This window comes from Haliotis rubra, unplaced genomic scaffold, assembly GCF_003918875.1.
Source record: "Haliotis rubra isolate DU_JTF1 unplaced genomic scaffold, ASM391887v1 Scf1133, whole genome shotgun sequence".
Classification (NCBI taxonomy): Eukaryota; Metazoa; Mollusca; class Gastropoda; order Lepetellida; family Haliotidae; genus Haliotis; species Haliotis rubra.
Window position 1 is genome coordinate 196,686 of NW_025765041.1, and position 23,011 is coordinate 219,696.

General features: G+C 42.1%; 1 protein-coding gene across 2 annotated transcripts; it reads left to right on the forward strand.

Moving 5' to 3' along the window:
• The first annotated feature begins 14 nt into the window (after positions 1 to 14).
• Positions 15 to 22,902, forward strand: LOC124292022 (neurogenic locus protein delta-like). 2 transcript variants are annotated; one of them, XM_046729104.1, is made up of 8 exons: positions 15 to 115; positions 11,511 to 11,625; positions 13,074 to 14,346; positions 14,896 to 14,988; positions 16,303 to 16,416; positions 17,623 to 17,742; positions 21,466 to 21,579; positions 22,344 to 22,902. In XM_046729104.1, exons 3-8 carry the CDS (start codon positions 13,572 to 13,574, stop codon positions 22,775 to 22,777), a joined length of 1,650 nt encoding a protein of 549 aa, XP_046585060.1. In that variant the 5' UTR covers positions 15 to 115; positions 11,511 to 11,625; positions 13,074 to 13,571; the 3' UTR covers positions 22,778 to 22,902. The 2 variants fall into 2 exon arrangements, with proteins under 2 accessions (XP_046585060.1, XP_046585053.1); XM_046729097.1 differs by having other exon boundaries at positions 34 to 115; positions 11,499 to 11,625.
• The last annotated feature ends 109 nt before the right edge of the window (positions 22,903 to 23,011 follow it).

A 23,011-nucleotide genomic window follows, 5' to 3' on the forward strand; every position in this document is an offset into this window, starting at 1 on the left:
GCGTGTCGAGGTGTTTGTATGTGTTATCGATTGCACGTACATTTCACACAGTTTATTGGGTACATATGGTAATGCGTTGTGACTCCAGAACACTAGTGTGGATGCGCAACGAGTGGTAAGATCCTCATTGTTTTATTATGATTCAATTTATTAGACAATCATGTCATGTTTTAACTTTTCGTATTTTTGTAATTTTAAATCATGGCTAAATCTGACTAAAATCGCAAAAGGCTGAAGGGATGATGTAAATCCAGCGAGGATCCATTCAGGTAGCAAAGGTACTGTAAGTCCCCATGGTGTCTGGTATGGTGATCTACCTTCACTTGTTGGCGATCTATAGCCAGTGTTTTATATTGTATCGACTTGTACTGTTAAAATGTTTTAAATTTGATTACTAGTTTTAAAATTATGTCTGTGGTGAACTAGTTGTTTTACTGTCCTTCGTTGACAGGTTTTAATAAGTTACCTATAATTAATATCAATATATACCCGTGAAGGTCCGGTTTAGAATAAACCTTCAGTAACCCATGCTTGTCGTAAGAGGCAACTAACGGGATCGGGTGGTCGGGCTCGCTGGCTTGATTGACACATGTCATCGGTTCCCAATTGCGCAGATCGATGCTCATGCTGTTGATCACTGGATTGTCTGGTCCAGACTCGATTATTTACAGACTGCCGGCGTAAAACTAAACTCACTCATTCACTATTATCAATACATACTTAATATAGTCACGATATGGCTGAAATACTGCCGATGTGAGTTAAATTTTAACTCACTCACTACAACGTTTCATATTTTTTTCGTTTGTGTATTGTCCATTTTACTTAAATAATTTGACCTTCATTTGTCAAACCCAAAAGAAATGTGCTAGTAGTGTATCCCGTGACCCTGGGATCAATTTCAAGATGGCGGCACATTCGATCACGTGCTTCTGGTTCTGGTGTGCGTGTGCACGTATCACGGTGACGTCACTTCCGGTTCCGGTGTGCTCGCACATCACCATGACGTCACATCCGGGCCAAGATGGCGTCACGTCCGGGTCAAGATGGACGTTACGTTCAAGATGGCGGTCCATCCGGTGGGATCTCGTGAAATCTTGCGGGATCTCGTGGAGTACCCCAGGATCTCGCGAGACAAGGCGCATTTCAAGATGGTGAGCGGACTGAACGCACGGGAAGGAGGAGGGAGGGAGAGACGGAGGGAGAGTGGTGAGGACGATGGCGTGCGTGCGGTGACGACGATGTACGCCTAGATAAGTGTGGTTCAAGCTTTGTAACCCACTTTCTTTTGAGCGGGATGGATTGGCATGGTGGGGTGAGACATCACCGAGGCATGGTATCTATTGTGGTGATATTGGTCCGCTGGAGGCGGTGTTGATGGAATCGTCCATGGGTTCGACAAACTCTAACACGCGTTGAAGCAGCGTGTGCATGATTTCTATACGGTCTTGAACAAGGATGACCTTGTCATTGAGTAGAGCCAGTAGACGATTTCCTTCAAGTACAGTCACTTTCTTTGGCAGTTGACGTGGCTGGTTTGCGGGAGCGGCACGTTTCTGGGCCTTGTTGGTACAGTTCATACTCGCAGTTGTAGCAGGTGTTGTGATCGTGTTAGTTGTTGTTGTTGTTGGCCTTCTTTGGACATATACTCATGCCAATAATGGTTGTCTTGTTAGACCTGAGAAACAATGTGAACGGCCATGATGGTGATCGAGTGGGATTGTCCCTTGAACATCCAACCCTGGATACACCCATCCGAGTCACATTTCAGCACATGGAGGACCTCCAGGGGGTACACATCATGGCCCAAGTGGAAAAAGTACAGCAAAGTAACTACGTGTTTTATATCGATGACACCGTGGACATTTACATACTACACGTAGGAAGTCTCGTACCATTCCAGAGTGGGAAGACCATCGTGACACTTCATTTCCATCGTCTGGGTACGTACTGAGAATCGAGATGGTAGGACACCAGTGTATCAGACACCACCGTGACAGTGGCTTGGGTGGACAACAGCGAGGAGGAGGCTTAGGCGTGTACCGAGGACGCATTCATCAACGAGGGAGAGAGGTCTCGGCAACATCTTGGGAAACTCGGGACGTTGAGCTCTCTCCTTCTTCAAGACGGTGGGGAAATCAGCTCTCAAAACAGGCGTCAAGATGCTGCCGGGATTAGTGCAAGATATCAGTTCTGGACACCGAAGTGTGTGTGTGTGTGTGTGTGGGCAGCAGTTTGAAACATCATGGGAAATAAGCCTTACTCGCCACCTTGCGACAGCACCCACCAGAATCACCAGCACGCAAAAGAAAACAGAAACAGACAGTTGGATTCACCAAGAAACGTAAAGCTTTGTTTTGAGAGAAGGTGTCATTTGGCTTCAAGTCGTCGGACTGAGCAGACGTAAAAGCATCAGCATGAGTGCATTCGATGTCCTCGATACAGAATGGGTGTCTCAAAAGATCAGGCAGAAGAATTTGTCTCTAGATATTCCGTCATCCCCATGGAGATCATCTGGGGAAATATTCCTCCTCCTCTGTCATCCCCATGGACACAACCTGGATACAGCTTGAAGAATCCTACTCACCCCGAGTATGGTCAGTTTCATCAATGTGCGAGGTCGTTTCGAACATGGCCTATGCAGATGGCCCAGACGCCTTATGACTTCGCCATGGCTGGCTATTTCTATGATGGATGCAGTGATAGTGTGATCTGTTATTGCTGCGGCCTGAAAATTCATCGATGGGAAGCCACAGACCAACCCTGGCGAGAACACCTGAAGCATGCCAAAGTCCATTGTAAATACTTGTGCCTGTTTTGTCCTGAGGAAGAGGTGAATGACAACTACAAACAAATGGTGGCCAAAGGAGAAGAAGAATGCAAGAGAAGAGCAACGTGCTTTGAACACGGTACACCACCACCAAGTAACTTTAGTTGTTTTGGTCGAGATGTGACTGATCAGGCAGCATAATGGGCCGTCCAGATGGAAAAGGGGTTCAGTTCAACACCAGACAGGGTACGGTCAAGACCTGTTGCCCAGATCAGCTGTCAAGATGATGCGCCGGGATGCCTGCGAATGTTCCAAGGCACAAATGGATCTCTTTTCTGTGCCCCCTGTGGTGACCTCGGTCCAAGAAGGCCAGTGGATTCGATACAGTCCTCTTGCACCCCCTTCGGTCGCGGGTCCCCTCCAAATTAACATTGCTAACCCTGTCAATACCTACATCGATTTGAGCCAGTGTTACCTCCGCATCTGCCTCAAAATGAAAAATACAGATGGTACGGATGCAGCTCATGATGGCGATCAGGCACTCATCGTGTCCACGGTGAACAACATTCCCTCTTTAGTGAAGTGCGTGTGCAAGTGGGACACAACTAGCTGGAAATTACACCCTCCATAGGAACCTATCCCTACCGAGCCTATTTGGAAACGTTACTGAGTTACGGGAAGGACGCCTCCACTGTGACCTGTTTCTCCAAGATCGGTATCTGTTGGATGGAGTGCCCATGAAACTAGAACTGACTCGCAGCTCGAGTGATTTCTACTTGGTGAGTGCTGGAGAGTGTCAATTTGAACTGACCAAAGCCGAGTTTTACGTGTGCTAAGTCAACATTGATCCTGCCATACGGGAACAACACGTGAAACACATGTCACCAGGAATCACGGCCAAATATCCTTTGACCTGAGTCCAAGTCACAGCCCACGACATTCCAGGAGGACGACGCGATTTCCCCAAAGATCAACTGATTGGAGACCAGCTTCCCAAACGAGTGGTGTTGGGATTGTGGACAATGATGCTTTTGCTGGCAGTAAGGAAAAGAACCCCTTCCATTTCAAACACACCAACATGACTAGCCTCAAGCTGAAACTCAATGGCACTGAAATCAAAAGTGTCTGCTACGATGAATACGAAAGCGTTTTGGAAATTGATCGGTTCTGCAATGCTCTGATGGTCTAAGGACGGACACTGGCTTGACGACCAAACACTTGAACGACTACATACAACAGGATCCCCTGCTTCGATCCCTCTACCAAGGTACCTTTGCCCGATATCACTTTGCAACCACCGTGCTGCAGCAGGGACATTTTCCTAAAGTCTACACGGACCCTAGTCATCTCCCAGGACAACACTGGGTGTGCGTGTATCGTCCAGCATCAGGTGCCATTGACTACTTTGACAGTCATAGAGTCGATCCCTACCAACAGCATCCAGACTTTCAGAATGACCTTCGCCGAATGGCTCAGACAACAGTGGAATTGCAAGTCACTTCAACCCTGGTTCAGTGCCTCTCGTTGGATGTACTGTTTGCATGTACTGGCTCATCCTGCCAGTGGATGGTCTTTTGACCCCGGTCAATGAAGAACGTGTAAGACATTGGTTTCAACAGACACGCCTGACAGACATCGATGCCCATAATCCTAAACCCTGCCAAAGGACACAACCTTATTGTTCGGATGTCATGATGTTCTGATGTTACAGTTCATACCGTTTGTAAACAAAAGATCAGGGACGCCCTTAATCCTGCACCTTTTGTCAAAGTGTTCTTGTTAGAGGGGGAAATAAAAGTTGAAAAAAATGTCAACCTATCGTTGTTATTATTGTTGTTTGCATTAGATGTAGCATTCTTTTGAGAGAGATGGGTGGCCCTGAAAAGGACCGTTGAAGAGTGAGGGTGTACCTCACAGGGACCACAGCTAGGTCATACATTGACACTGGTGAATGCCCAGCTTTCGTTTTTCCGTGCACTTGGTTATATTGGTCAAACGCCTGATATCAGCGTCCTTCAGTATGGTGGCATTGTACACAATGGTGCCATTGGCATACACAGGTAAGCCTCCTCTGCATTGAGCACCCTGCCATGCCGGCAATGGTGGCGAGGGTGATGGTGGTAGTGTCTCTAAAGAAATCAATTCTTCACCACCACCGTCACCGATGTCTCTTTGGCTATATAAACTCCAGAATTTGTAAGTGAGGGCTATCTCGATGCAACATCATCATCGACAGAAGAAGAGTCGAAGTCTTCCTACCAAAACCCTACCGGAAAACTGTGGTAGAAAACAATGCCTCCGATGCAGTCCAAGCCTGCAAGTGAAGACTGACATCAAGATGGAAGAGGGTACAACAGCAGCAGAGCCGGTACTCATACCAACAACAACAGCAAATGCTGCAACCACACTCACACTCACAATGGGAGCAGAAGAGCGGCAGCCACACACCCACCAAGAACGGCAGCAGAAACGACAGCCACACCACCACCAACAAATGCAGCAGAAACGACAGCCACACCACCGCCACCAACGACAGATACATCTAAAAGTTTACCAAAATGGTCGTCAAAAGGGCGATTCATTATATGCCATACCTGCTACAAAGCTTATCCCTACAATCGATTTGATGTGGTACCGGGAGCTCCCTCTTACGTTTGCCTTAACTTGCTGTTAAGGCATCAGGAAGGGAGCGTAACAACTGCACGAGGAGGTATAGCCAGGGAAATATATTTTCCGAGGATTCGATCTGCTATGCCGGTGTTAGCATGCCTTGCAATGCCAACGGCCCTCTTCAAGGCCACCCATCCCGCTCAAAAGAAAGTGGGTTACAAAGCTTGAACCACTCTTACCTCGGCCTACATCGTCGTCACTGCAAGCACGCCATCGTCCTCACCACTCTCCCTCCGTCTCTCCCTCCCTCCCGTCCGTTCCGTTCGCTCGCCATCTTGAAATGCGCCTTGTCTCGCGAGATCCCGCGATACTCCACGAGACCCCGCGAGATCTCACTAAATCCCGGTAGATGGACCGCCATCTTTAACGTAACGTCCATCTTGACCCGGATGTTCCGCCATCTTGGCCCGGATGTGACGTCATCGTCATCGGAAGTATCCTTTACCGGAACCGGAACCTCCCCTCACCGGAAGTGACAGCATCTTGGATTACGTGACCGGATGTGCCGCCATCTTGATCACAGGGTGACGGGGTACACTACTTGTGCTGTATTTATGCTGAATGTATCTTAGACTGGCGTGCACTCAGTGATTGTAATCTATGTTCCTGAATGAACGAAAGTGTCGTCTTATGTGAGTGGGAATGTGACTAAGATATTTATTATTAGATAATGCTATATCATAAATTTTGTCGTCAAATGGCAATAAAACAACCAGGATAACATCACAACGCATTGCATGTGAGTGAGGTGGGCTTTACGTAGCTTTTAGCAATATGTCCGGAATATCACGGCTGAGGGCATAAATGGGCTTCACATGTGTGTATTCATGTGGTGACTCGAACCCGGGTCTTCGACGTGACGAGCGAACGCTTTAACCACTAGGCTACCCCGCCCCGACATCAACACTGAGACACAGCGAGGGAATGTGTGAAGTCCATTTCCTCGTGACTCCCGCCATGATATTGCTGGAATATTGCTAAAATCGGCGGTAAACCATACACGCACACGCACACGCACGCACGCACGCACGCTCGCACACGCACACTCATGATTCAAACGTCCGTAACTTGCCGTGGTCTTCCAGACCATCTTCCGGATGAACTCCACTGACATGTACGTCAACGTCAATCGTAGCCCCCGCCGAGCAACTGACCAAAGCGTTTCATGAAAAACGGATGAGAATATCGAACGATCTACAATATTGTGTTGAGGATCATGGTTAACATGTTCAAGAGTTGAGTTGAATAACATGGGTAATAAATTATGGTTAACACGTTACAGTATTGCGTTGAGTGTCATGGTTAACACGTTACAGTATTGCATCGAGTGTCATGTTAACACTTTACAGTATTGTGTTGAGTGTCATGTTAACACTGTACAGTATTGTGTTGACTGTCATGGTTTGCGTTGAGTGTCATGGTTAACACGTTACAGTATTGCGTTGAGTGTCAAGGCTAATACCTTACAGTACTGTGTTGATCGTCATGGTCAACACGCTACACTTTTGCGTTGAGTCCCACGGTTAACATGTTACAATGTTGCATTGAGTTTCATGGCTAACACGTTACAGTATTGTGTTGATCGTCATGGTCAACACGCGACACTTTTGCGTTGAGTCCCACAGTTACCATGCTACAATATTGCGTTGAACGTCATGGCAAACACGTAACAGTATTGCGTTGAGCGTCATGGTTAACACGCTACACGATTGTGCTGAGTGTCGGTATTAGCACGTTACAGTATTGCGCTCTGTTTCCTGTTTAACACGCTACAGTTTTGCGTTGAGTGCCACGGTTAACATCCTACAATATTGCGTTGAGGGTCATTGTACTGTTTCGATGGTATCGTTCTGCAAATTGGACTGACTGACTGACTGAGTTTAGTTTTACGCCGCTTTTAGCAATATTCCAGCAATATCACGGCGGGGGACACCAGAAATGGGCTTAACACATTGTGCCCATGTTGGGAATCGAACCCGGGTCTTCGGCGTGACGAGCCAACGCTTTAACGACTAGGCTACCCCACCGCCCCTCTGCAAATTGGAACGGCACGATACCGGTGTTGTGTAACACTGCAATCCATGCATATATGACCAATAGCAAGGAGATAATTATCAGAATGCTGCACGATGACAGTATCAGTATCCTGTTGATAACTTCCAGTTACTGTAATGAGATTTAGCATGTCGTCACGCAACCTCATTCATTACTAAGCCACCACCAACGGGTTCCGCTGATTATTCTCCTGTGACATGCCTCGTTACGGTATGTCTATACGCGATACTCTACCATCGGTAGCGTATAGACGATAGCGACCTCCACTGTGTTCTCAAGTTGCGGTATTCTCTGCACATCAGACGTTCCTGTCTGTACTTGTCTTGGAGGAAGGCCCGCAACCCCCTCCGATTGTAACCCGTGAAAATCCGGGTTTGATCTTCAACAACCGTGTGATTCGTGTGATTCTGGCACAGCTGGCTTGGCACATGTTTGTTTCTTCCCTATCGAGAACGTTACGTTTTTCTTCATAGCTCATCGCCAGTGACTCTCATAGTATACACATGACCATTAATCTAACATCACCTATTTTAATATAAGTACACAACACTGAGTGTTTTCGCTTTGCCATATCGTAAAGGTGACAAGATGATTTTTCTGAAAGTCGGCATCGTGTCATTTCAGTGAGTGAGTGAGTTGAGTTTTACGCCGCACTGAGAAATATTCGCTCGTCACGCCAAATTGTTACAAGCAGCGTAGATCCAAATTAGTCAGGTTTCTTTGGATATAATGTGAAGCACGTACTTTACATATGTATTGAATATGACCATCTGTTTGGACCAACATTTTAAAAATTGCTCTTTGATTCTGGTGGTGTTTAGTTTATGCTCACGTGTAAATACAACGTCAACGCCAGAGTGTAGCCTCTAAAACATAGCAAAACAGATTCCACTGGGCGTAGAATCCAAAGTACAGGGTAAAATTATAATCGTTAATCTGTTATAACACCAGTATCCTGCGAAGGGGTAAGAATGCCCTGCCCTTTGGCCACCCAAAATGATTTATTGTTTCTTGGGCACATAATATGAATCGAGGGGCACACTGAACATCAACACGATGAGTGAGTAGTTAATGCCGCTTTCAGCAATATTCAAGCAAAATCAAGGAGGGGGACAACAGAATGGGCTTCAAATATTGTACCTTTGTGTGGAATCGAACCCGAACCCGAGCGGATGCATTCATCGTCAACAGTTCCGAGTTATTTGAGCACTGGTCTCTCGTAGCTCATCACCATGGTCCTTAGTATAATTATTGGTGATCTACCGTCAGCTGTTGGCAATATATAGGCTGTTTTATATTGCATTGCCATATATAGTTCAAATGTTTTAGAGTTCATTTCTAGTTTTAAATTGAAATCTGTGATAAACTAGTTATTATACTGTCCTTTGTTGACAGGATTCTATAATTTACCTGTATTTTGTATGACATTCTAACTTGTTTTTAGTCACGATATGGCTGAAATATTGCCGATGTGACTTAAAATCTTTACTCACTCACTCACTCACACTCGCGTAGCTTATCAAGCTCCAGGTTTGCACCAGGCTTCGGGGCATAGTGACTTTATCTGTTAAATAATCAATAATCATGACCATGTTGCACTGATTACATGCATGCACAACACCGTGTGGAGCCAGCCATGCATTTGCTCTGTCAATGCCTTCATCAATATTCTTACATAAGTCAAAGTATTGGAACTTGATGAACTGCAGTGTGATGAATGTTCTAATATAATTATCTACAGACGTGCTTCCGTTTTGCCTAAAAGCCTTTCCCCATGAGACATCTTCGCTGCATGTTGTATTGATTGTGTGATTCCGACTACATTATGACTGTGTGTTTGTCAATAACCATCAAACAGTGATGATTGCTTTTGTAAATAGGGGAGCTTATAAGTTGCTACTAGAAGCAACCATTACAAACACAAGGTAAGGCAAGACAAATGTTCAGCCCTACTAGAACAACTACGTCCGGTAAGTCCGTGCGCCTTACAATATTGATCGCAACATGGCAGCTAACGTCCCTTATTTTTTGTGGTTTACGTGAATAAACATGCTGGTATGCATCATATTTGCCTAGAAAAATAAGTTTTATTGACGACTACAAGATTCTGACATTGCATTATGCCATACAGTTGACCTTACCGGCGTTCTCACGACATAACATCCGGCTCAGACAATATGGTGGACGTTGGCAAAAGCTACATTTTTAGTCCTTGATCATGTGAATCAGCGATGCTAGTACCTACTTTATTGACTGCAAAAGTTTATACATGATACTGTGAATTTACTTCCGTGAGCAATCGACATTTTGCCATGGAGGTGTCGGGTACTTCCATGAATATTCAACAGGTCACCATGAACTTGTCAGCGATGTGGGTGGGAGTGGCACGTTCAGTCTCGTTCATAATTATTTTTAACAAAATTAAATAACATGTTATGCCTATGTACTGACCTTTAGTGATTAAAAACCAGTCCCCTGGAGAAATGTCCCGATTTCAAGCGTAAATGTGGTAGCAGACGATGCTAGGGAAGTACGCTATTGCAGCTGCGCAGACTTACCGGACGCGCAAACTTACCGCACTCGCTTGTATGTATTATTTAAGAATTAAATGTCACTTTGTTTGTTTGCACTGAAAAATGAACGATGTCAAAGCGTTGTTCAAACTCGTGTGAACGAGTGAGTTTGAACAACGCTTTGACAGCGTTCATTTTTCAGTGCAAACACACAAAGTGACATTCAGTTCTTTTAATTTTGCACTTTGATGTTTACACATACGTTTTTTCCCCACTTCTACATGATCATTGTTTACAGTGATGTGTTTAAATACCCGTAACATGTTGTAATGTCATTCTATTCAAGACCGTATTTTAGCGATGTTTGTATAATTGACGATTTTTTTACACATGTATCCCAACCCTTAAAGAAATAGTTCTCAAAGTATTCCTTAAAATATTACAACAAATTCGTCAATAGGTGTGAAACTGCTGTAATAAGCATAATATCAATGAAATTATCAAACAGAAACAAATATCAATAACAATATCATTTTAACAAACTGTCATTGTACCTATAAAACTATGACGGATTCGTTTGACCGCGTAATAATACATTGACCGACTTTGAAGTTGTGCGGCGTGGCGAATAGGAAGCAGATCTCGTTGGTGGATTCTATTTATTTGTGATTGTTTATTGTGAAATTTAATGAGCAGTTTTTAAACAGATCACGGGGCAGAACCCGCAAACCGCGAGAGATTAAACTCTTATGATAAGGAACAATGCTCGGTAATTGGAAATCCGTTTCGTCGTGAAGAAGCGACATTGCCAAAATTGGGGTGACTTGAAGTTGAAACAGGATCGCTCGCTAAATTGTCATCACCAAATAATTTCGTACTTTGAAGTTTACACAGATTTTCGACCGGTGGCTGGTTGAGAGAGCTGTCATTGGTGCCAGTTGGTGCTTTTTGTTACATACAAAAACAAGTAAGTGTTATGTATAAATGAAAAGGAGTGTGAATGCAAATGATTTATGTTGTTCACGTCAAGCTGGACAGCGAGTATCCTGGGGAAAACCCGGAAAGTAGTTCCGACAAAAGTTCACATGACCCAGATCGGCTCGAAAACGTTCACACACGTATGAACGGTTTGAAGGGTTCGAGGGAAATGAACCTTGAAATTTAGATCACATGGCCGCTCTCTCAACCAACCAACGTTCGGGAATCTGTGTAAACTTCAAAGTACGAAATTATATACGGAAGTATGCTATTGCAGACTTACCGGACGCGCAAACTTACTGGACTCTCTTGTATGTATTATATACTTATGTTTGACACAGGCTTAGTTTGATATGAATCTTAACAGTATTATAAGAATACAATAATGTTGTTTTCAAACATTGCTTTATTGTTTATAAATATTCATTTCCTAGACATTTACCGATTCAGTTGTCTAAAATTTTCAAATTTACAAAATTGATTCCTTCCATGTATATGTGATTGTTTACAAGGTTTAATTCAAGGCACAAGTTCCAACACACCAACACTACGAAGCAGAGCTACTGGGGAATCAACAGTTCCTGATCCTGAGCATGGACAAGCTTTCATCTTTCATGAAATGTTGGCTTGTTATAGCTGGTACGTGAGAATAAGGATGTGATTGACAAATTGTCATTTGAGTCATATAAACTATGTTATATACTTATTTTTCAAAGCTACAGTCAGAATTCTTCTATTTCCAGTTTAAGTGCAAATGTATAACATAACTGTAAATCAGTATAAGTGAGAGGTGTTATGCCGCACTCAGCAATATTCCAGCTATATGGCGGCGGTCTGTAAATAATCGAGTCCGGACCAGACAATCCAGAGATCAACAGCATGAGCATCGATCTGCGCAATTGGGAACAGATGACATGTGTCAACGAAGTCAGGGAGCCTGACCACCCGATCCCGTTAGTCGCCTCTTACGACAAGCATAGTCGCCTTTTACGACAAGCATGGGTTACTGAAGACCAATTCTAGCCCGGGACCTTCACGGGTCGTAAATAGTATGGCATGTACGAATGTAATAATTCATTTATTGTCCATTATTTATTACTCCTTTAGAGCTTGCTTTAAAAAAAAAAGGAACTTTCTTTGAAAACCGGGGTGACGTTAACGATCATGATCAATTGCGCCGTTTGAAGTGTGACGTCATTCAGTCTCTTTAGGATTCGAACAACGTCAACAAAGTCGTCTGGATAACTTAACAATGCATAGCAGTGCGTGATGTGCTATTTGTGGACAAGCACATTTGCGATGCTTATTTTCTCAACCAAATGAGTACTTACCTGTGAAGATCCAGTCGAGATTAGAATTGAACTTCACAGCAAACCATGCTTGTTGGAAAAGACGACAAACGGGATCGGGTGTTCATGCTCGATTTGTTGAAACATGACACATGTCAATGGCGTAGATCGATGCTCAGGATATTCATTACTGGATTGTCTGGTCTAGACTTATTTACAGACCGCCGCCACACAGCTGGAACATTGCTGAGTGCAGCAGACAAACAGAATAAAGATACCTTCACAAGGTCATTACTGAATATAATACGTATGACAGGAATACGTATTTTAGAAAGTAAACAAGAAAACATTATTGAAAAACGATTTTTTTTCTACAAAAATGATCAAACATAACGGTGGGATTAAGAAGGAAATTTGATAATGAGTATATGCACCAAACTGCCTTCTACACTATGTACATCAAGATGAACATGGGTAAATAGTTAAATAGTGAAGTTAGTTACTTTAATATTTAGCTATAGAAACTTTCACTAAACTTTTCTGATTATTCTTACATGTGTTCTTATGTGTGGATTTTTCCAGTGAGTCTGGTTAACCAAATCAAACAAGCGAAGACTTATTGTTTGTCTATCTGCAGATATATATTAATGGAAGATGAGAGTTGTTCAACGTTGATGACACATTATCAAAGCTAATATCACCTTTTTATACAATGTTTGATTTTACTAGTGTTACCATATATATGCCTATAAAAATGGCAATATAAAGCTAATTAAATATCATGTTTTGATTTTACAGGTGTCACATGTACTGTCGGAGGAAATCACGTTGGTAGAGAATTCCTCATAGGATTTCTCGAACCATACTATTCTGACAATGCAAAGTACTTCATAAGCATTACTGCTCAAACAACAAGTACAGTCATCATAGCAAGCGCTGCATTCACCATTGTCGAGGTAGTCGTTGTGATGGCGAACACCTCTGCCCAGGTGGACTTCAGCAATTCTACCTTCTACCATGGCGACTTGGAGGTAACAAAGGAAACAATAGTCGTCATCTCAACTGGAGACATATCAGTGTCAGCTTTCTATTATTCAAGTGATGCATCGGATGGATACTTGGCCATCCCTGTTCAATCATTGTCCAACACATACATTGCAGTGTCTTCAGAAATCGTATCAGCGACTTCTGTCAATTTTCCTTTAACGGGCAAATCAACGTCTGGCATCTTAATTATGTCAACAGCAGACAGCAACACAGTGGACATCACCATCAAACTCCCTCTGGGGGTGGGTCATGTGGGACGAAAAAAAACATCAAAATGGAACATCCTTACAATTCCAGCTTCAGAAGTATGAGGTCGTCGGTGTTCAGTGCACAAATGATCTTACAGGCACACTCGTTGTCAGTTCTGGACCAGTAGCAGTTGTTTCCGGCTCGACAATGACTGATTTTCCAAAAGGAAGTAAATCATCCGACAGGTTTATGGAGATGATGATTCCAGTGGCAGCGTATGGTTTTAATTACGTGCTTCATGATCTTCCGGGACGAGCTTCAGGAACAGTGTACAGGCTCGTTGCCAGTGAAACAACTGTTGTTCAGACGTCGTCGGGATCAGTTTACAACATCAATGCACAGCAATTTGTGGACATAGATACCATCAAACATGGCCAGCAGTGTATTTCATCTAGTAAGCCAATTCTGGTTGTGCTGTTTGCAAAAGGATCCTCGAACGGAAAGACTTCAAATATTGACATGTTCATGGCTGTTGTGCCGCCTGTCCGGAATTATGGCAACTCGTACCTGCTCAATCACAATATCTCAACGGGGGTTCCTTTGTCTCACTATGTAACTGTGATAGTTCCTATGGACAGTGCAGCTGGCCTTCATCCAAGTATAATCTCTCAGCTGTATGTTATAGAGGGATGTTGTTTCGCAGTTGCATCAGTAACACCTCAAACTGCAGTGTATATGATGGAACAGGATGCAGGCATACCCTTTGGTGTTCTTTCGTATGGACAGAGTCGATCGACCGCTGTTGGCTTCCCTGCAGGGATCAGTTTCAGGCAAGGTAGGGATGTATTAATTAAGCCTAAGGATCATTGTGGGACATTAGAGACCACTATATTCGCAGGTATACGGTAATTAATAATTCGGCCAAATTACCAACATTGTAGTTGTTATTCTCAAACTTAAAAAAGTTGTAAGCACAGGTTAGATACAAATGTATCCATGGACCCACAGTCTGGTGAAATAGAATCAGACTGATTAATTTTCTTCAAATGGAATAAAACGTCTTCTTCGTCAAAGTTATAACAGTTTGTGGTCAAGTCTTATGGATTTGTTTAAGGTACCTTTAAGAACAAATAATCTTTAGTAACACGTGTGTTAGCCACTAGACAATTCGTTGGGACAACAGTGATTCTACAAACACGACCGCACCTTTGTCAACAGAGTCAATAGATGGAAATAATTGGTAATTAAAACATTTTATAACTGAACTTCAAACACGCACCGCGCTATGACAATCGACAACCAATATTCGGGTGAGAACTGTGTATAACGACAAATCAGCTTCCTACAGCGGCGGTTTGTTAAAATGTACTTCTCTTTGATCCAGATGAACAGCCATGCGGGAAATCAGGCTGTGCCGGCACCGTGCCATACCCGTGTAGCTGTGTTGAGAGCATCCCTACATATCAGTGCACTGACAGTATGTATATCACTAATAAATTTATAACATTTAAAAGAATTCGGCAGAGTAACTTATTGAGGACCCGTGAAGATCCGGGTTCGAAGTGCTCTGCAGGAACCCATGCTTGTCGTAACATGCGACCAACGAGATCGGATGGTCAGGCTTGCTGACATGTCATCGTATCCCAATTGCGCAGATCGATGCTTATGATGTTGATTACTGGATTGTCTGGATCAGACCCGATTATTTACAAAGCGACGCCTTGTAGCTGGAATATTGTTGAGAGCGGCGTTAGCTAACAAACTATTTGAGGGAGTGATTCACGCCCACGGGAACATTATTCCAGTTAAACTGCGGAGTGTCAACTGGCCGTGGGAGAAAACCGGAAGTGATTATACTCTATGATGTTAACCACTTCGAATTCTGTGAAACTATAGTCAGGCACCCTTGTGTCGAAGTTTGATGTGTCGTACTTACAGTTGTACCTCGAAGTGAAATCTTGGTGCCTGCGTATATTTATTTAATCCTTTGCGGTTGTTCGAACACCTCGATACCTCGAAGTGTCTTTGTAGGTGTCTTCAGCTCACAACTCAGCTAAGATACAACGATGTTTCACTGTACAGTAGTTTTGGGAATTAGTTGAAATCTAATAATTGATGATTGGTCCATCACAACCTACCAATCGTCGAAAATAATTGGTTAGTGTCATTTATTAAATGTCCCTGTTATTTTTTGTTAATGCACTCAAAAAATATAGAAAAAACATGTAGTAATTTGGGTTTTTTGCAAATTGCTTAAAGTCCATGTACAAATTTTGCATATTTAAATGATGATTAGTATGTTAGGAACACATATTTCCTGGATTCTTTAAGATAAATTCAATCATGACTTGGAACGAGCTTGTAGTGCTTATGAAATGTAAATTTAATGACACAGACAAAACCAGCCTTGTGAAAAACATAGTTAATGCAAACAAGTGTTCCAAGATTGGTCGTGTTCGAATACGAGAAAACATGTTCGATTGCTTGGTCGCTTAGTCACTGCGACCAGTCTTCGATTATTTCAATTAATCGGACCACCACTACGGTACAGCCATTCATGGTCCAAGTATATGCACAGCATTTATCATATAAGGCATGATGAATACCTCAAACATCCCCTTGACCGTTCAAATTAATGACTACATGACCAATCAATAGGTACATCTTTTAACGCTATTATTTCGTACGTAACATTAGGGCGATTGACATTTTACTTAATTGTTTAAATGATATGTATGACATCTATTGAGTTGTGATAGCTCAAATAGTAAGAACGCATTTTATGTTTCAGATAGTCAAGGTTGCAACAGTTCCTTGTGTTTAAACAACAGCACCTGTTCTGCAACTGAACATGCGTACGAGTGCCAGTGTATGGACGGATTTGGGGGAGCCCATTGTGAAGCAGGTAGTATGGCCTTATTCTTTCAACAGACGATGATCCAGGGAATCGTGATTCTTGCATTACTGGCTGTGTTGTTTTATTATACTTAGATGGAGGAAAATTGCTATTCTCCTGGGTGGATTTCAGTGTAATTGTGAATACTGGATGTGAATGATGTAGACATCAGCGGGGGACTACGAAATTGGTTTCACGCATTGTACCCATGTGGAGAGTCGACCTGGGGGCTTTAGGCGTGGCGAGCGAACGCTTTATCCATTATGCTACCCAATCGTCCCGTAATTTAATGAGGTTTGGTCAGGTGAAATGGTGTTAAACGGTGTCCTTGACATTATTCGCTCTTATATAACGACGCCTGAGTACGTTGCGTTGCGTTGCGTGCGTGCGTGGGTGCATGCGTGTGCGCTATTGTCCAGATTTTTTTGCCAGTTGTATAGTGCTAGCCCACTGAGAATATACCGTGTTGCAGTTCACACGTTGTACCAATGTGGGCAATCTAACGCGGATTTTCGGCGTTACGAACGAACGCATTACCCATTATGTTCCAAAATCGCCCCATAATGAAATGCATTGTGGTCAGGGATAAAATGGGATTTAATGGTATTCTTTAGATTATTCGCCCTTATATATACACGTGCGTATGTGCGTGCGTGGGCGCTTTGTCCAGATTGTGTGCTAGTTTTTCTAGTGCAAGTCCAATGAGAATACATCATGTCGCACCTGGTATATTCTGGTTACTTCACTGAAAGACAGTTCCACTGACGCCAGTCTACCAGTCTTGAGACCGCCTCCGTGGTGTAGTGGTTAGAGGGTCGCGGGTTCGATCCTGGCCGCGTCATACCAAAAGACGTACTTGTTGGTTCCTGCCTGACGCTTGGCATTAATGGGTAAAACAAGGACTGTTCGGCTCGGAGTCAGTATAATGTGTCTGAGTGGGGTATTTCACGCTTAACTGCCGCATTGTATCTCAGTGAGCTAGCACTATAAACCCAGCTTAAGTCTGGGCTAGTAGAAGCAGCCCCACATACACACGCATGCACGTCGTCGTATGAGCGAAATATTCTTAAGTGCGATGTTGAACCCCATTTCACCTCACCTCATCAACCAGTCTTGAATACCACGTGACATGCACGGTAACAACAAGTACCATCACTTTCTGTGTTCTGTTTCCGTTCAATAATTATCCAGTACATGGTACTGTCTGGATTCCAGATATAGTTGACGACTGCCTCAGTAACAACTGCTCCAATACCCACGGAACCTGCATTGACGCCATCAACTCCTACCTCTGTAACTGTTCAGAAGGATTTACAGGACAACTCTGCGAAACAAGTACGTCAGTAATATCTTCTGAATTTTGTACCCATGAAGATCCGGTTTAGAATTGGTATCCAGGGGCCCGATCCACAAAGCGTTCGTCACGTTACGACCTGTCGTAACTCTATAGTTTATCATAGGCTTACGAATGTCGTAGCGCTACGAACGCTTTGTGGATCGGGACCCTGCAATCTATGCTTGTCGTAAGACGCGGCTGATGGGATCCGCTGGTCAGGCTCCCTGACTTGGTTGACGCATCATCATATCCCAATCGGGTAGATCGAAGCTCCTGAGGCTGATCACAGGATTGACTGGTCCAGACTCGATTATTTACAGACCACCACCATACAGCGGGGATATGGTTGAGTACGGCGTTTAACAACAAACGAGTATAATTTTGTTATTTTTTTCTCGTTGAAATGGACAGGATTAACACAATGCAAACTGCTTCAAAGTAACCTAGGATATAGTTTGATAGACACCGATCAATATAACAATTACTTATCTTACAATTTTAATTATACTCATTGCCATTTATTGAAGGGTCATGGAGCAATAAGGTAAGATAATGTAAAATAAGATATGCTGTGACAAGATTATAGAAAGAAGAGATAAGTTTAACTGAGGAGGGCGTTCAGTTCAAGTTGTGAGAAAAGGATCAGGACTGTATCTACACGGACATCAAACAAAGGGATACCCCCAAAACGGAAAGTCTATTGCTTATCCCTTCAGTGGATCTTGACTACAAGAATATAAACAGCCCCAATGCAAGAAATACTGTTCTGGAAAAGATTGAAGAATTAGATCTCTTAGATATTTGGGAAAGAACAAAACAGTGGATGTAAGAAATTTACATGGTGGAAGAGAAACCCTAAGCAGCAAGCAAGACTTGATTTTTTCCTAGTCTCTCAGGACCTATTCAATATATCTTATTAAATTGATATTGTTCCAGGTTATAAGTCAGACCATTCCCCAATTATACTATCACTTTCAAACAAATCAAGCAATTAAAGAGTCCGTGGCTATTGGAAATTCAATTCCTCACTCTTACACAACGGGGAATATATAAAAATTGTCAAAAATACTTTACATGATACTCTGCTCGAATATACAACAAATATCGACAATGAAGACGAATTGAACAACCTTATAAAAGATGGAACGCAGGAATTGAAAATATCTGAATCTTTATTTCTAGAAACTTTCTTATTGAATTTGAGAGGAAAAACAATTTCATTTACTACATACACTAAGTAAAAAATAGAGAAAAAAACAGAAAAGATCATGAAGAATCAATGCAAATTCTTGAAGAAAATATAAAAAGCGACTTTAACAATCTAAATGAAACATATTTAGCAGAATTAGCTACTAAGAAAACACTTTTGGAGCAAATTAATGAGGAAGATGTAAGAAGAACTCAATTTCTAAAGAGAACAAAATGGAATGAAAAGGGAGAAAAACTGATCAGCTATTTTTGTCACCTGGAAAACAGGAATTTTACAAGTAAGCTTATAGGTAGTGTTATGAAAGATAACGGCGATCTGATTACGGATGGTAGTGGTATTCTAGATGAACTGAAACAATTTGACAGTAATTTGTATAGAAATATTCACCAACAAGAGGGACAAAATGATATAGATTTAAGTACTATTAACTTTACAAAGATAACTAAGAAAGAATTTGAGAATTTGGAAAAATATATTAGCTTAGAAGAAATTAATAAAGCTGTTTTATCCATGAAGAATGATGAAAGCCCAGGAATTGATGGCTACCCCATTGAATTCTTTAAGTTCTTTTTGGAGAGATTTAAGCCCTTGGGTTTATAGATTTATAAAAGAAACCTTTACAACTAATGAATTAACTATTAGAGACAGAAAATTCCGAAAAAACTGGCGACCTATTTCATTAATAAATTCCCTTTACAAAATAATAAGCACATGTATAGCAAACAGGTTTAAATCAACATTAGATACAATTGTACATGAAAATCAAACATGTTTTATACCAGGGAGATGAATGAGTGAAAATATAAGACTTCTAAATGGTATTGTCTTTGAAACAAGAAGGTTAAATAAACCCGGCCTATTATTATTAATAGATTTTGAAAAAGCCTTTGACAAAACATTTATAATACAGGTAATGAAAACGTTTGGATTTGGGCCCAATATTAACAAATGGATTCAAATTCTGACTGGTAATAATACAGCAGCTGTTATACAAAATGGGCACATCGCTTCCTTTTTCCATCAGGAACGGGGGTGTAGACAGGGAGATCCGGTCTCACCTTATTTATTTATTCTTGCAGTAGAAATATTAGGTATTATGATAAGGGCGAATCCTGATATAAAGGGTATAACACTTAATGATACAGAACAGAAACTTGGACAACACGCGGATGATACACAGCTATATCTAGATGGATCCGAAACAAGGCTCAATGTTGCAATTGAAACACTGAATAAATTCTATCAAATGTCAGGACTCCAAATGAACATAAACAAGACAAAAGCTATGTGGATAGGCACAATGACAGGTAGAAATATAAATTTAGCCAATGACTTTTATCTTGACTGGCACAGTGGTGACTTTGGAATCTTAAGAATAACACTGAATGCTTCTCTTAAAGACTTTTGGATAATTGACACAAGAAAACGCCTAGAACATATTAATAGATTACTTGCTAGTTGGCGAAGAAGAAACTCTAATCGGGAAAATCACTGTTATCAAAACTCTGTGTGTGACAACTGTAGCATCAGTGAACCGTTCACTTCTTCTGCGGAATATTCTCCGAAGACCATCACTAAAAGACAAATTAAACCAGCTTTCATCTGTAAAGAGCATTGACATTGATTCCAATGACCGTGGCGTCTGCTCCAGGCTAAACGTGCATGTCTGTGACGTTGGAGAAGTGGTGGACGGACTGCTGGTCTCCTAGAACGGAGCCCATTGGCACGTAATCGGCGTCGAATAGTGTTCCTGCTTATCCTGACACCATGAACATTGTAATGTTCAGTCTGAAGGTCACCGGCGGTCACGAATCGGTTACGTAAAGCGACGTTAAGCAAGTTCCTGTTTTGCCTTGCAGTGGTAACTCTAGGGCGACCTGGTCTTCTCGCATATTCCATCGATCCCGTGGCTTGAAAACTTTGCCACAGTCTCCAATTGATACTTTGACTCACATTGAAGTGATTTGCAGCTTGTCGTTGACTGTGACCAGCTTGCATTAGACCAATTGCTTGACCCCTCTCTGCTACAGTCAGGAATCGTCTCATTTCGTATCAGAAATCATGATGTCAGGGTGAGACTACAGTTGACACTTATAGCCTAAATCTGTGCATGGGAAGTCGCACTTTATCTTGCAATACAAGACAAAATGCTCTGTTTCCACGATACAGACATTGACAATGTTCACGGGAACAAAAAATGTATCAAAATGATCCTGTTTTTGAAACACTGTATATCTTTAACTTCTCAATCACTGAGACATGTGCGTACCCTAACGTGTTCTATGGTGCCTAATGTCAACAGGGTTTTAAACGGATTGCTATATACTGATATATTCATAATATGGAATTGATTCCTATCAATGCAAAAGCCACATGACCCTTCAATAATGGCACTGAGTATATATCTAATTAACATGAAGCGAATGTCTAGTTGAGATTTTTCCAGTCTTTTGTGCAATTGTGACAGAATAACATATACAAATGCGCATTATATGATCATGTTACCGTTCAGATATAGATGACTGCAATGGGGTGGTATGCAGAAACAATGGCACCTGCGTCGATGGTACAAATTCATATTTATGCCAATGTCAGGTGACATTTACTGGAATGCACTGTGAGACAGGTGAGTATTGTTGTCGGGACAATTGGTCTTGTTTTATACTTTTTTCGTGCTTTTAAATGAACGTAAAAATTATATTCACAATATACGTTTGAACATATGCGCATGTTCTTTTACCAAACCACTCCAGGTCATCTCACACACAGTGCTGTGGTTAGCTAGATTGCTGTTACAATACAGAACCTCAGTTCAAACGAATACTCAGTCTTGACCATCCCAAACAAATTCCGCTTGGTGTAAAAGGCACAATAGTTGGGGCAGCATTTTTGTGTTTCTCAGCGCCCGACCGACCCTTCTAATTTCATTCCCCAAAAAACAAAACCCAACCCCCCCCAACAACAAACAAACAAACAAAAAACAAACAAACAAAAAACAACACCTTTCTTTTTCATTCGAACCTAAAACGTACCGTCTCGTCATATAAAATGTTTATCTCTCAATGAGTCACTGCCACAAGAACGCTATAGATTGTAGTAATAATTACAATAAATGAGAATCAAGAACATTATTCAGGGAATTTTGTCTTTACTAAGTGTTTCTGTTTTTCGTTTGTTTTCCACCGACCGACCGACCCATGTTCAGAATTTGGTATCTACGTGAAACATAAAAAAATGATGCCCTTGTCAAAATTATATGAATGACCTCTGCAAATCATTGATGCTACCAAACCACTCATTTACACGTATTTGTAATGCCCAACATTTTAACCCCGACGATATTTTATAATAATATGTTTATTCGAAAAATGTGTGTGATTTTTCTTACAGACCTTGATCCATGCTTGTCTCTGCCTTGTCAGAACAACGGAAGCTGCATCAACTCTAGTAACGACACCTTCGTGTGTGTCTGCAACAACGACTACATTGGAGATGTCTGTCAGTACGACCTCGCCGCCTTCTGCGTCAATAATTCCCTCAACATTATTGACTTTAATTCGTTTAACATAACAGACTTCAACCTAACCCTAGACAAGCGTACGTTAACCCAGTACATCCATAGGTATATGGCGTATCAAGACGACAGAATATCAGCAAAATGTCTTGGGTACTCTGGAGTCATGATCATAATAGGTTTCGTGATGTGTATACTTCTCCTGGACGTTGATAGACTTTGTAGAAAACCTAACAAGAAAAAGAAAAAGAGGAAGAAGCAGGCTGAAAATGCAGGACCATCTAACGCTATTATGCCTATTCCAGAATGATTCCGAAGTCATCCATGGCGCATCGACACGCTCTCCAGAGTTGGTCTTTTGGGCAAGCCAGAAATGTATGATTCAAGGTACGAGCTCCTGTCCTCGGACTGTCGTAAGCAGCGACGACCATTTTCATTTCGGGGTTTACTCAAACATACACAACTGCATGTTGTAAAAACTGGCGTAAAACTCAGCTCACAGACTCCAGGAATTTCCCAGACACGCAGTTTGTTTTTACTTTCT

Bases quoted from the DNA above. Each gene is read 5' to 3' on its own strand.
- LOC124292022 (XM_046729104.1), top strand. From the start codon at position 13,572: ATGTGGGACGAAAAAAAACATCAAAATGGAACATCCTTACAATTCCAG. The intron at 17,743-21,465 runs GTACGTCAGTAA...GTTACCGTTCAG, and splicing joins AGGACAACTCTGCGAAACAA to ATATAGATGACTGCAATGGG. The intron at 21,580-22,343 runs GTGAGTATTGTT...TTTTTCTTACAG, and splicing joins TGGAATGCACTGTGAGACAG to ACCTTGATCCATGCTTGTCT.